A 14,771-nucleotide genomic window follows, 5' to 3' on the forward strand; every position below is an offset into this window, starting at 1 on the left:
CCATTGTATGCAAGCCTGCCTTGCAAATTTACTCTTTTTGCTGATGATACCACTATCTTCATGAGTGGAAAATAAGATGTTAACTTCGAGGAGTCCATTAACAACTTACTGTCTGAAGTGATTAACTGGTTCAGCGTTAATGGTCTCTCTCTAAACTCAAGTAAGACAAATTTTATCCAGTTCTATACAAAAACAAAAAAGTGAGAGAAATAAATGTAACATGTGGAAATCAACCAATAGAAAGAATGGATGTGTCTAAATTTCTTGGAGTACATATTGATAGCAAAATGAACTGGTCCTTCCATATACAACAGACCCTAAAAAAATTGAGCTCGGCTATGTATGCTATCAGAATGATGACTTCCATTGGAGCTTCACATCATAATGGATTGTAAAAGTAAGATATTGTATAGTGTTCTGGAATCCTGATCATTAGTGTTTTGTTGTGTATCTAATTTGTGATATAAAGCTTATTTTGATCAGGTGTATCCTTCTTAGTGATAAAGTTTTCACAAATTTTAGTATATGTGAAATTACTAACAGACAAACTAAAATTGTATGAGCATCCTATTCATGGCTGTAAGATCATCTAAAATCTTGGAAGAACTGTGAATGACTCTTCCATGGCCACAGGAGGAGTTCATTTTAAAACTATTTTCAGTTTCTTGGCATAACAATGTAGATAGCACTGATGAGAATATTTATACATTTACAAACAATTTATTTACTTTTATTGCTATTTTATATTATGAAGGTAGATTAGTATATTTTTAAATAGGTGTTACACTTATAACAAGGACAAAAAAGATTTGTATCTTTTTGTCTTTTTTAACTACATTATTTTTTGAAATATGTTATTATTCATGCAAATGTTAAGCCGATCTAGATTTTAATTTTTACACCAATATGGCAGCTTTTGCAGGTGACCTACTCTTACTACACATTGCTTCAGAACCTGAACAGTCGATAAGAAGAAAACTTCATATTAGAGGAGCACTATGGATATAAAAGAATGGACTTTCACCAGCTCCTTTCCTTAGAAGGATTTCTGGAAAATCTGTATCACATCCACACCAGCAACCAACACTGTCATTCTTGCTACAGCTAGAGATAAATTAATGAGGCGGATTGCTTTTCTGCACAGACTAGAACAACATGTTAATCATGGATTGTACAACTTTCTATTTAATTTGGGATACTGGTAATTGATTATTTTTATAATATGGTGTTTAGTAATAAACAGTATTATGACATAAATTTTAAAGTTACATTTTTAGTACTAAAATAATGTGTATGAATTCTATAATTACCATTTCAAAGATATGGAAAGTATATTCAAGGGTAATGTCTACATACATTCATTATTAACACTTGTTTTGAACAAAAACAAAGTGTGTGTGTACTTTCACTGAAATAAAACTGTATTCACCCAGATTTAAAAACAAATTGTGTATATATTTTGAAACTTTATTTCCTCAAATCTGTCACTGAAATAAGCATCTTCCCATCATCTGTTGATCAATATAAGAAAAGTATTCACACACTAAGATTTAAATTATTTAACAAAGAGCAATATTTCCAGCAGGTTGTTGAGACTCCTCTGTACTCCACTATTGCCACTCTTGATAGAACACAGTGAAGTGGATAAAGACAGTCACATAGGAGCGGGTAATATCTGAGACAACACTAGCCTTTATTTAGTGGTTGTCTAAACTGGAATTTAGATTATTGACAATTTTATGATAAAGATGTACTGCCAAACTCTGAAGCATGACAGGTAAAACACAGGAGAGAAGAGAAAGGAAAGGATAGACACTGAGTAATGTAACAAAGGAAAACAACACTGGGCTGTAGGATAGAAGAAAAGCTGCTAGGCAAAAACAAACAATGGAAAATACAGGAGGGAATAACGACAGTAGTATGAAAAGGGTAGACTGGTACTCACTATACAGAGGAAACATTGAATCACAGCCTGGCACAACAAACAGACTGGTATACATTGCTGCTTTCAATCAAAAGGCCTTCTTCTAAAGTAGAAAACACACACACATACTCACAAAGGCACAGTTCTCACTCACATGACCACAGTCTCTGGCTGCTGAGGCCAAACTCTAGAATGGGACAGACAAAACTCGTGAGAGAAGATAAGGAAAGAACAGACACTGAGTAATGCAATGTGTTACATAATAGTAACAAAGGAAGATAACAGAGGGTTGCTGGATAGAAGAAAAGCTGTTAGGCAAAATCAAACAATGGAAAACCCAGGGTGGAATAGCGACAGTATTATGAAAACGGTAGACTGGTACTCACCACATAGAGGAGACATTGAGTACAGACAGGCACGACAAAACAACTGTTACACATTTGACTTTTTGGCCAAAAGGCCCTCTTCTAAAGTAGAAAACACACACATTTTTCTGCTTTAGAAGAAGACCTTTTGGCCAAAAGCTCAAATGTCCAGCAGTCTGTTCATTGTGCCTATCCATGACTCAACATCTCCTCTAAATGGAGAGTAGTAATCTACTCTTTTCATAATACTGTCATTATTCCATCCTTGGTTTTCCATTGTCTGGAATTTAGATCATTTTCAATGAGTACGACTAGTATGAGGGACCAGTATGAAGGGAACTGAATGTACAGTGTGGTAACAGAACCATTCAGATGGGAAGATTGTCAAGCAGTTTGTACAACAGACCACAACAAAGTTGCCAAGAGACTATCATTTATTTTTTATTTATTGTATTTTTTTTTTTTTTTTTTTTTTATGGGGGCACCAATATATATATATATATATATATAACAGAAAGAAACTTCCACATGGGAAAAATATATTAAAAACAAAGATTCCAAGACTTACCAAGCGGGAAAGCGCCGGCAGACAGGCACATGAACAAAACACACAAACACACACACAGAATTACGAGCTTTCGCAACTGGCAGTTGCTTCGTCAGGAAAGAGGGAAGGAGAGGGAAAAATGAAAGGATGTGGGTTTTAAGGGAGAGGGTAAGGAGTCATTCCAATCCCGGGAGCGGAAAGACTTCCCTTAGGGGAAAAAAAAGGACAGGTGTACACTCGCACACACACACACACATATCCATCCGTACATACACTGTGTACATCCTTTCATTTTTCCCTCTCCTTCCCTCTTTCCTGACGAAGCAACTGCCAGTTGTGAAAGCTCGTAATTCTGTGTGTGTGTTTGTGTGTTTTGTTCATGTGCCTGTCTGCCGGCGCTTTCCCGCTTGGTAAGTCTTGGAATCTTTATATATATATATATATATATATATATATATATATATATATATATATATATATATATATATATATATATATATATATATATACAATAATTTATTTTAGTTTAATATAAACACTTGTCAATCAAGAAATATTTCAGTTTCACTTTGAATGAGTTCCCTTTGTGGCATCTTATAGAGCTTGATAATCTCTTGTACCATATTTGACCACTAATGCATGGACTGTGGTCTGTTGTTTTTAATTTTGTTCTTTGTCTGTAGTAGCAGTCTTTATTTCTTGTATTATAGGCATGCATATCAGAGCACTTTGTTGCTTTGTTTTGATGTGTCACAAAAAATATAATTAATTTGTAAAGATACAGTGAGTAGACTGTGAGGTATTTATGATGAACAAAGATTTCCCTGCTTGAATCTCTATACCCTAATCCATGGATAATTCTGATTGCTCTTTTCTGTAGGGTTAATGTCCTGTTCATATGTATGTCAGCAGCACAACCCCATATCTCTATCCCGTAATTAATCTGTGCAAAAATGGTTCCATAATAAATTGTTTTTAATGTCTGATGTGGAACTACTTTTGATAACTGGCTGATTAGATGTAATGAACTGCTGATTTTATTGCATAAAAATTTGATATGGTTTACCCATCTTAGATTTTCATCTAGATGAATACCTAGAAATCTGCAGCCTTCTGTGTCCACTACTTCAATTCCACCTATGTTACTGATAGAGGTTTGGTGTGAGTTTGTAAGTTTAAATGGCAATAACTGAGATTTACTGATATTAACTTTCAGACCTTGACCTTGGAAATAAGTAGTTATTTGGCGTAGTCCCTCAGTTGCTACCAACATTAACTCTTCATTTTGTTTACCAAGAAATAACAGTGAGGTATCGTCTGTGTAGGTTACCAATTGGGAGTTGATAGGTTGCTGTATATCATTTATGTACACTAGGAAAAGGAAAGGGCCCAAAATTGAGCCCTGGGGTACACCTTGTGTGACTGTCTCATATTTAGACTGGAAATTAATGATCTGATTATTGATTTTGTAAGTCAGCTTTGTACAATGCCTGTGGTTAAATAAATATGTAGCCAGCAATTGCATGGATGCAGCATTTACATTGTATGACTCAAGTTTACTTAAAAGTAACTGATGGTTTACCGAGTCAAAGGCTTTAGTAAGGTCTAGAAATATGCCAGCTGATTGCATTCCTTGATCAAGGGCACCATATGTTTTGTGAAGAAATTCCGTAATTGCTGTGATAGTACTATGATCTTTTCGGAATCCATGTTGTGCCTCTGTTAGGAACTTATTTTTCAAAAAATAGTCACTACGTTGTGTCAGCAGCACAACTTCAAATACTTTGCTGAAGACAGGTATTAATGATATGGGCCTGAAATTTGAAACCTCTTCATTGGATACTTTTTTATGCACTGGTTTAACTGTGCTCCATTTCAATACATTTGGAAATGTATGTTCTCTGCTACTGCAGTTAACCAGGTGGAAGATTATTTTAACTAATTCCTTATTACATTTTTTAATCACAATACTACTCAAACCATCCCATCCAGATGAGAACTTACTCTTTAGGTTATTTATTATCCCGCCTATTTCTTTTTCACTTACTTGTTTGAATTCAAAAGGTGTCTCTTCAAAGGGGCAGAGCTTTACCTCACTACTCATAATTGTGTTATTAACTGGACTAACAGCTGCAGATATAAAGTATTTATTGAAAACATTGCAGACTTTATTAGGGTCTTTAATTGTGTTTCCTTCATGTCTTATATTTACAATTTCAGTTTCTGGCTTCGGTGTGGCATTGCAAAATGGATTTACAATTCTCCATGAGGTCTTGGCTATATTGTCTGATTGAGCTATTTCACTGCTGTATATCTGTTTTCTTAGATTTGAAAGCTCTTCCTTAAAGATTTTCTTGGCTTCATTGTACTTTGCCTTAAAAACCTGCAGGTTTGTTGACTTGTGTAACACATCCAGGTCCTGGATGTTTTGCCTGAGTTTTATCATATTTGCTGGAAGTATCAGTCTGTTGGTTTTTGCACTTTGGTTATGGGTGAACACTCTTTGTATTTTCTTAACAGGGCAGCATCTGTGAAAGTGTCTTAGCATAGTATCATAGAATTTGGCCCATTTGTTTTCAGATCCTTCAGTCTGGTAAACCAGATCCCAGTCCTCTATAGCTAATTTATTTCTTAGGGCAAGGATGTTACCCTCTTTTAGGATTTATTTATTTTCGATAACTTTTGTCATTTTTGGGATGCTTGTGTTCACATACTCTACAAGCTGGCATTTGTGGTCAGAGTAGTGAAAATCCACATTCCAGCACCTAACACAGTCTTTCACATGTTTACATAGTATAACGTAATCAATTCTGCTAGATGTGGACTTTGTTACCCTGGTATCACTATTTACTACATTTATGAGATTATATGAGTTAAGATTATCTATTAACCTCATATGACACAAACTGGAAGATTTTGCCTCAATATTCAGATCACCAAGTATAGTTAGGTCACTGGGACCACAACGTCCCACTACTCTACTAAATATGTCTATGAAGCTAACTACATGAGCCTTTGGTGGATGATAAATCCCAATAACTTTATGTTTTCTCATAACCTCTCTACACTTTTTGTTGTGGACTTCAATGCCTGTCACTTCAATCAAGCCTTCTTTGTAGTACTGGTCTAGATAGTTTCTTTTCTTGTACTCGAGATTCTCACTAATGTAAACTGCCACACCACCACCCTTATGTTGCTGTCTACAATAACTATTTGCTAAGGAGTAACCCTCTAGTTTATGGTAAATAATTTCATCAGATTTTAATCCACGCTCAGTTAGCACTACTATATGAGATGGCTGTTCATTTACAAAAACCTGTAATATATTAAGCTTATTTCTAAGGCACTGTATGTTTAGGTGCATGAGCCTTAGTGGTATTTTTAACTGGTCACTCTGATTATCTTCCTTTAACATGCATTGAGTTGATTCACTTACATAAGTTCTGGATCCAGGCATTAAAAGTGTTCCTGTTCTTTGGCGATCTTGCATTTCTCGATCTACTACCCAACCTGGCTTCTATCTGTCTAGTTGTCAAGGTAGCTGTTGAGGTGCCTTCTTGCTCCATACAGTCTGAGGAGTTGCCGAACTGCCTGGTGTTGCAGTAACTGGAGTTGTATACTCCACATCATTTGATTGAGTAAGTGATGCTGAAGAGTCTGCAGTTGATGCCACAGCTTCTGTTATTTTAACTAGCTGGCTTGGCAAGTTGTTTTTACCCAGTCCTGGGAATTTGTTAGTTACTTTACTTTCCCACAAAAACATGTCACTTTGAAATCTGGCTTTTTATTAGTCTTGAGGATCTTCTAGGAGCACAATGTGTTTCTGGACTTTTGAATATCCTGTTGCTGCAAACTGATCTTCCTACTCCATTGTTCATTTCTGTCCTCTTGACAACATTGTGGTTGATTTCTGTTACTGTAATTTTATGTAATGTATCCCTTATGGAGGCATATAAGGTAATCTTGCAAAGTGTGCATAATTCCCATGGGGCAGTCTTCCATTCTGCGTGATTTTGTTACTATAAAATTTGTCAATTCAATTTTGTAAAATGATTCCATTGAAACACTTGATATTTCTACATCTCTTAGTCTAATATTGCAACTTCATAATGGCAGTGGGTAACTGAAGAAGCGGGCATGGAAATAAGTATAACAAAAAGTGACATAATAAAAATCAGAAGGGAAAATGAAAAAAAGTGAAGAATGTAAGTTGTAATGGAAAAATGATTAAGGAAGTAGATGATTTCAAATGTCTAGAAAGTAAGCTAATCAGGAAAGGAAACATCAAGGAAGAAATTTAGCAGTGGATAGAAAATTGCTCACAGTTTTGTTATTGTGCATCAAACACAGTTAGAAATTGGAAAATACCTGCCAAAACAAACATCACAATATGCAGATTATATTATCTATCAGTTTTGACCTGTGGCTCAGAATGTTGAACCTGGACAAAGAAACATTTGAAGAGAGTACAAGTTGCAGAGATGCACTTTCTATAAGGGCTCCTGGGTAAGATGAGGAGGGCAGGATAAGAAATGAGACAACATGAAATATGCTTCAGATCAATTCCCTAAGAGGAATTATTGAGAGAAAGGTTTGGTCATGTTAAAACAATGGGACAGAAAGACTACCAAGAAAAGCTTTGAAATGGACAGAATGTGGAACAAGCTCAACAGGAAAACCGTGAACAAGATAGAGAGACCAGATGAAAGATGACATGAATCAAAGAGGGCTGCAATAGGAGAAAATGCCGAAGAAAATAAAAGTTCAGAAGAGGGTTTGTGAACAACCTGCATAAAGAGAAATGTTTCAGAAAGAAGAAAAAGAGAATTGGAAGAAGGAGGATCATTGTTATTATACTGTTGAAAATCAATAAAGCAGTTTCATGTAATTCTAAGATTTGTCATTACAAAATATGCTCACTGGACACTTTGTATTTGATATGGTTTAAGTCATAGCATTGGTGTATTTAATATATAGCTAACATATGGAAATTTTTTTAAACCCAAAAGGGAAACTACATGTCCTTCGATTCAAATATGGGTGGGGTTTACTGGTACTATGGAGAGAACAGAAGAGAACTTGTGATGTTCACGTGCTTTATTTCTTCTTTGATAATCCTTGGTGTTGATGTATTGTGTTGTTATACTGGCTGAAAAATGGGGGGGGGGGGGGGGTGGAAGTTCAACACTGACTAGTATAAATGATGTAGCCAACAGTTGCACAGTTGTGTTTCATGATAAGTCTCATAAATAGTTTGCAGGCAAATATTAGCGTACTGCTGTAATAGTTTACTGTTGCATATCTATGAGTAGTAAAAACCTAATAACACAGTTCTTGCAGAATAATATGGTAAGTATTGAACAGACACTGTCATTGTTTTAACACACGGCCTATTTCTGTTACATTTATTTCGTGGTTAAGTTGATGCGTTGCTGTTGTTCTAACCATCACAGATTCTTCATCTGAAAATCGGCAGTGGACTGACTGTCTCAGGACCAAAAATCAGGTCTTTATATATCATCACAATAATAAGTACTGAAACTATACATTGTTTGATGTTTAATTTACAGAAATTATAATTGAAACATAAGTCATTCAATTAACTGAATATATCGAAAAATTCCTTCTTTTTACCAGTTTCTTCTACTACGAAGTTTAAGCCAAATTATTTGCTTAAATTATTAAATTAACAGATATAGATATACTTTTGAGGTACCTGGTAATTACTTGGGAATTAATGAAGGGCTGGCTCTGTTGTGTGGAGCTCTGCCTTTTGTTCACAGAGTTCTATGCCAAGCAACTCTCTGGCACCAGCCCAGCCCTTACATGTGATGCCAGGAGATGCTGATCCTTTTGTCATCAGCCCTGTCACAGCTGTTGTTGTGGTTTTCAAATAGAGCCACATAGATACTTTAAGAATACTATTACTACTTATTCCAAATGTTTATAATTAGTAGAGAATTTATATTTGTTTACAAGTTAACAATAGAATCTAAGTCATGAAACAATTACTGATTTCACCTTATAATGAAATATATTAACTAGAAATAGTCAGAATAAATTAGGAAATTAATGACATACACAAAACTATATTTGGTGTTATATTCTTAATACTGTGGGACAAACATTCTCTTTTATGGAAGTGCAGGTTATACTCATGTATGTTAATGGTAATTACTTAAAATGAAAAAATGAGTATGAGGAGGCAGATGGCAAAACAAGAGAGGAAGTAACAAGATCCCAGCTTGCTTCAACACAAACTGAAACACTTGAGATGTGAAGCAACAGAAAAATGTTGAAAATCAAGTGCACTAATAAGATAAGGAATGAGGAGGTTCTCCACAGAATTGGCAAATAAAGGAACATTTGGGAAACACTGACAAGAAGAAGGGATAGGATGATAGGACATGTGTTAAAACATCAGGGAATAACCTCCATGGTACTAGTGTGAGCTGTAGAGGGTAAAAACTGTAGCAAAATGCAGAGATTTGAATACATCCAATATATAACCAAGGATGCAGGGTGTATGAAGATGAATTCATAGCAGTCCAGACAGATGTCTGATTTTTCAATTTGGAACATTGGAGTCAGACAATCCTATTCTTCAAAAAATTGTACATTATTACTGATATCTTGATGAAACAATTATTTTAAAACATGGCAAAAAAAGACTTCATTGATTCAAATAATTTGTCCAACCACTTCCACCAAACATTAAATTTACATGGTGGCAACTACAGTTTTCTGGAGCTCACAATAACAATGAAAGATAACTAGCATAAATTTAGAACTTTCTAGAAACCAAAAGCTATTCATACTGTCTTAACCAACACATATTTTCATCCAGAGAACCACAAAATGGCAGCATTCCATTACTTGATCAATACAGTTCACCAGCTGTCATTAACACTTTAGAGACCAGCTACTTAGAAGAATATCAGACCTAGGACACCAGCCATTAACGCTGTTATTTAGAGTGTTACTGGAAAGTATGTAACTGCTGTATCTACACGAGTAATACATACTAAAAGGGACGCAGCTCCAAGACTTATTTTTTGTATTTACTTTAGTTCTTTGATAGATTACAAATTTCAAAATAATGATGACAGATAGTATAATCATTCTCCCAATAAAAATGTGTGACGTGAATTATTGGGCTTCCAAAACTTTTTGTTAACTCAACAAATTGCATGACAAATGAGATGTTGCAGCAGAATTACAGCAAACAATGAAACCTAATCAGTAAATGCATGAAATTGTGTCAGTGTGATGCACACTGGCTAAGCCAGTCACAATAGCTGCCGTTATGTTTGCTAATCTTTATTTTGAAATAATTCTAGAAACTGACAACAGAAGGCATCAACAGTCAAGTGACAGGTAGCAAGATGTCCATACATTGTTCTCATACAAAATTAGTCCAGTTTTTAAGTGATAGGTGGCTCTTGTTGTGAAAAATCATTGCTTGACCTCTGCTCAGATGCAGTCTTTTTAATATAAATTGTGGCCAGATCTATGCTCAGGATTGGTCTCCAAAGAGTTAACATCCATTGAGTATGAGTAAGAAATTGCCATAATCAGCAAATTGCTCATCAAAGTAGCTATGATACTGCTGACATCAAAGCAGACAAATCATAAAAACCTACTCAATAAAAGGAAAGGATTTCACATACCCTCATTCATTGGCAGAAAAAGTCACCAACCAGGAAATCTCAGACAATAGTAACATATTAACATATCATTTACAATTGACTATAAATTTGGATTAAAGTTTCACACATCTACACACAACCCAAAGCAGAAAAGCAAGCAGGTGCCTACAGAACTGCATGGACTGCAGTTCCCTCGAATTGGGGGAGATCTGTAAATCCATTGACATCAGCTAAAAAGAGCAGACTGCTGCCCTGAAAAATAATAAACTACACATTTCAGTTATCGTCTCTCTCGTATATGACATATATCCCCCAAAGAGAACAATGATAGTATAAATAAAAAAGTAGGAAATGAAACACTCTTGCAATAGTACAAATGCAATAACAGACACCTAGACATCCTTTAAATGACAATGTTGACATAAAATATTGCATCATTAAATCTGATTTCAACAACAATTTACATTGTCCAGAGAGTAATTTTTCAAATCCTTCCCATTATATTGTTTTATTTTCTAGCAGTGATTTCTGTGTGTGAGGATGGATGGGGTATGGGAGGGGGGGGGGGGGGGAGGACACAAACCATAGATTCAAGAGTGGCTGGCAGTCAGTCTGGAGCCTGGAGCCTGGAACTGAAATGGTCATCAAGGGTTGAGCAGTGGCACAAATATCTGTCAGTGAAAAAAATACAGGCACTGCGTCAAATGTACACATGACTGCATAGACACAAATAGCTGCCTGCAGTTGTAATGCTGAATACAACATCCTGCACACCATGTATTAGTGTGGCTGTATCCCCGGACACCGTGGCAGATGCAGAAGGCTTGGCCATAAGCAGCAACACTTCTGTTGAGAACTTGCATGTGCCCCAAATATACAAGGGCCAGCCTGCATATACTACACTCCCCCCTCTCCTCCATTGAGGGAGGTGGTGTAAAGGCCTCAAAGAAGTGCAGCATCGTGGGGAATAGGCACCATGTAGCCATCAGAGCAGCTGGAACAAGCCAAGACAATCAGGTAATGAACACAAGAATCAATCCTGATGAAAGAAGCATGCTGTGTCCACACAGTGGAATGACGATTGGTCACTGTAGGTGGCAACTGGGAAGGTTTGGGTTGTACCAGTTGGCAGGATGCAAGGATACCCACAGAGGAGACAGCAGAGGGTGTGTTGGCAGTGACAGCAGGGACCTACAGGCTGAGAGGTAGCAGTGACAAGGCCAGTGAAAACTGTGGAGGTGGGCACATGGTCAGCCGCAGAGGTGGCCACAACAACAGCAATGGTGGCGGCGATGGCCAGGGATGGCATCACAAGAGCGAGTGGTGACCTGGCCAGTGAGTGACCAGATGTCAGCATCAACATACCTGGTGTGGACAGGAAGGCCAGTTATGTTAGGGATGGCAATGGCAGGAGGATAAGCTGTGACATGGCTGATGACAAAAAGATCAGCACCTCCTGGAATCACGTGTAAGGGCTGGGCTGGTACAAGAAGGATGCTTGACATAGAACTCTGTGAACAAAAGGCAGAGCTCCACACAGCATAACTTGTCAGACACAAAAACATTTGGATGCCATGTCCAAACAGTGCAGAAAAAACTGGAGGTCCCGAGTGAGCTGAATGGTACTCTCCAGAAGACTCTCACCTGCCCGACTCCTGAATTGGTGGGCTGGAGCCAATGAGAGCTCCAATGACTTAATACAATGTAAGTGAACTACAGTGTGAATGTACACAGAAACATAGGCAGATCAGCAACAATGGGTAAGAGAATGCACAATGGAACAACACATAACACATGAATGGACTGCCCACTATGCAGAAGTCAGAACATTGCCAAGAATGTGCATCTGCCAAGAAATTTGACGATGAATGCCTACCAAAACTGAGACAAGCAAATAAGTGAACACAGGTACAGAATCTGAGAACTGAACAATCCATGTCTCGTACATTGGGTACACATTCTCACTGTAGGAAGGCATGAACAGTCTTGTTAACAGTAGACAGTTGGTCACATTTTTAGGACTTCCATGTAAACTGGCACAACACAAGGTCATGAGTACACTCCCCTGTCAATATGACTAGTACACAAGCAAGATCAGTATGTTTGAAAACCATATAAACAATTGAGAAGGACGAAATCTGGCTCCAGTAAAATGAATGAAGGGACTTCACAAAACAGTGTAACACACATGAAGATGCAGCCTCATCATACTTATCCTTTCCAGGCACCACCACTAGAAGAGGGCAGACCATGGCTGTATCATCTGGGAGAAATGCAAAATGGCTTGGCAGCGTCAGGCTAAAAAAAGTGGAGGTGTAGCAGCTGGTTGATGGACAAGACCAGGAGCTGGAACTGCAGCCAGCAGACTGTGAGCAGGTGTTGGAGTAGGTAAATCTTGAGAAGCACTGTACTCAGAATCCACATGAACTATGAATGTTACATGTATCATAAAAGCATTATCCTTGTCGCCAACTATAATTTATGGCAGATAAAGGAAGAGTACTTTGACACAAAACAAATTCTCCTTGTGCCAACTGTAACAACCTTTGGCTGATTGGTCTGCCAAGGGTCTGATTGATTTGCATGTGTTAGAGTAGCTGCTGTTGTTTATTCACCATGATCCAACTCAGTACAGCTTTAGAGGATGAAGTTCCACATATAAATACACCTGGAATGACCTGTAATGATGCATGCCAGGACACTATGACAAAGCCCATGATCATCAGCAGGTGATCATCAGTGGCGACGATCTGAGGGAGTGGGCATTCCAGAGTAGCTGTTGGATGGCAACAGCTGTGTTCCTGGGAAAAGCCACAGGTCCTGAGTAGCAGGACCTTCTGGAGCAGTGGTTGGATGGCAGCAGCTGTGATCCTGGCAAAGGTCCATAGTAACAGGGCCTTCTGGAGTGAATGACATATGGGCAGCTGCTGTGATCCTGGTGAAAGGGTGGGATGGCACAGCTGATGGGTAGCAGCAGTGGCAGGCATTTTGGCCCAAATTATAGACTCGAGGGCCGCTGATGGTCAGTCTGGAGCCCGTAGTTGAACTGTCCATCAAGGGCTGAGTGGCAACCTAAGTATCCATCAGCAATGTCATGTGGACACATGACCGCATGGACACAAATGGGAGCCTGTAACTGCAGCACTGATTATCATGCACTGCATGCCATATATTGTGTGGCTTGTGCCACCAGATACTATGGCAGCTGCAGGAGGTTTGGCAGTAAACAGCCTAGTGACTTATGTTGACAAACAACTCACAGGGGATACACCTGGCCCAGAGGGAATATCACAAATGTGGTAGCTGAATATGCAGGGGCTCAGCCCTGCATGTACTACACTTATTACTGGAGTTTTGTTGCAGCTCAGGATATCACTGGAGCAGTGACTTCTGTTCGTATTAGAGTAGCGTTACAGGAAGTAGACATGTATGTCACCAAGTCATCAGTGTAGCTACAACCAGCAGCAACAAAATAGTCACAAAGATATTGTTTATAAGTGTCCATCTAGCCATCAAGTCATGCTGACTACACTATTATTAAAGTAGTAGTAGTAGTAGTAGTAGTTTTATTCATCCGTAGATCTCTTTTTACAAGGATATAGGACATGTCAAAGTATTTACAAGCTTAGATCAATTTACAATAAGCTAATTCGTATACACATATATTTACAGACTTCTAGTTAGAGACAATCATTAGATTTTACTCCTGGTATACAATAATTTATTTACAAATAACTCATTAAATAATGTAATGCCACACTATTCACTCATATTTCACTATCAGTCACTGCACACACTATACACACATTGTTTCATAACACTTCACTCACTACATACACACACACACACACACACACACACACACACACACACACACAGGTGATCCTTGGGCCATTTTCTGTACTGCAAGTTCCCATTTGATATCCTGAAAAACTGAGTCAGCATCCCTTCATAATGAGTGAGATGTTGAGCTCAGAAAGAGGAAGAGGTGTTAGTATTGTGCTATGCATAACTTGAGGGGAGAGTGTCTCTAGAAAGGAAAAAAGAAGAAAAATAATAAAGTGAAGGTGTTATGTGGAATATTGGATGTTTTATAATCATCATTATTATTATTATTTGTTTGTATAACATCTTTTTATCAAACCCCTACTCTGCTTTATCTAAGTAATCCTTCAATGTAAATGCTCCTGAACTGAAGTGTTCTAAAATGCAACTGATGCATCTCTCTGTTTTTTTCAATCAGTAAATAATAAATTCTTGGAAATCCAGCTGTATTGCTTAAATCA

The 14,771-nt window shown here is 37.5% G+C and overlaps 1 protein-coding gene across 1 annotated transcript in view; it reads left to right on the forward strand.

Moving 5' to 3' along the window:
* LOC126267516 (odorant receptor 7a-like) overlaps window positions 1-1,184 on the forward strand; it is an 83,641-nt gene extending 82,457 nt beyond the window's left edge. Inside the window, exon 4 of the mRNA XM_049972817.1 lies at window positions 914-1,184. Coding sequence (XP_049828774.1) covers window positions 914-970 — 57 coding nt within the window. The 3' untranslated portion in view covers window positions 971-1,184. The remainder of the gene's footprint in view (window positions 1-913) is intronic.
* Window positions 1,185-14,771: the final 13,587 nt, after the last annotated feature.

Source organism: Schistocerca gregaria, chromosome 4 (genome assembly GCF_023897955.1).
Source record: "Schistocerca gregaria isolate iqSchGreg1 chromosome 4, iqSchGreg1.2, whole genome shotgun sequence".
NCBI classification, from domain to species: domain Eukaryota; kingdom Metazoa; phylum Arthropoda; class Insecta; order Orthoptera; family Acrididae; genus Schistocerca; species Schistocerca gregaria.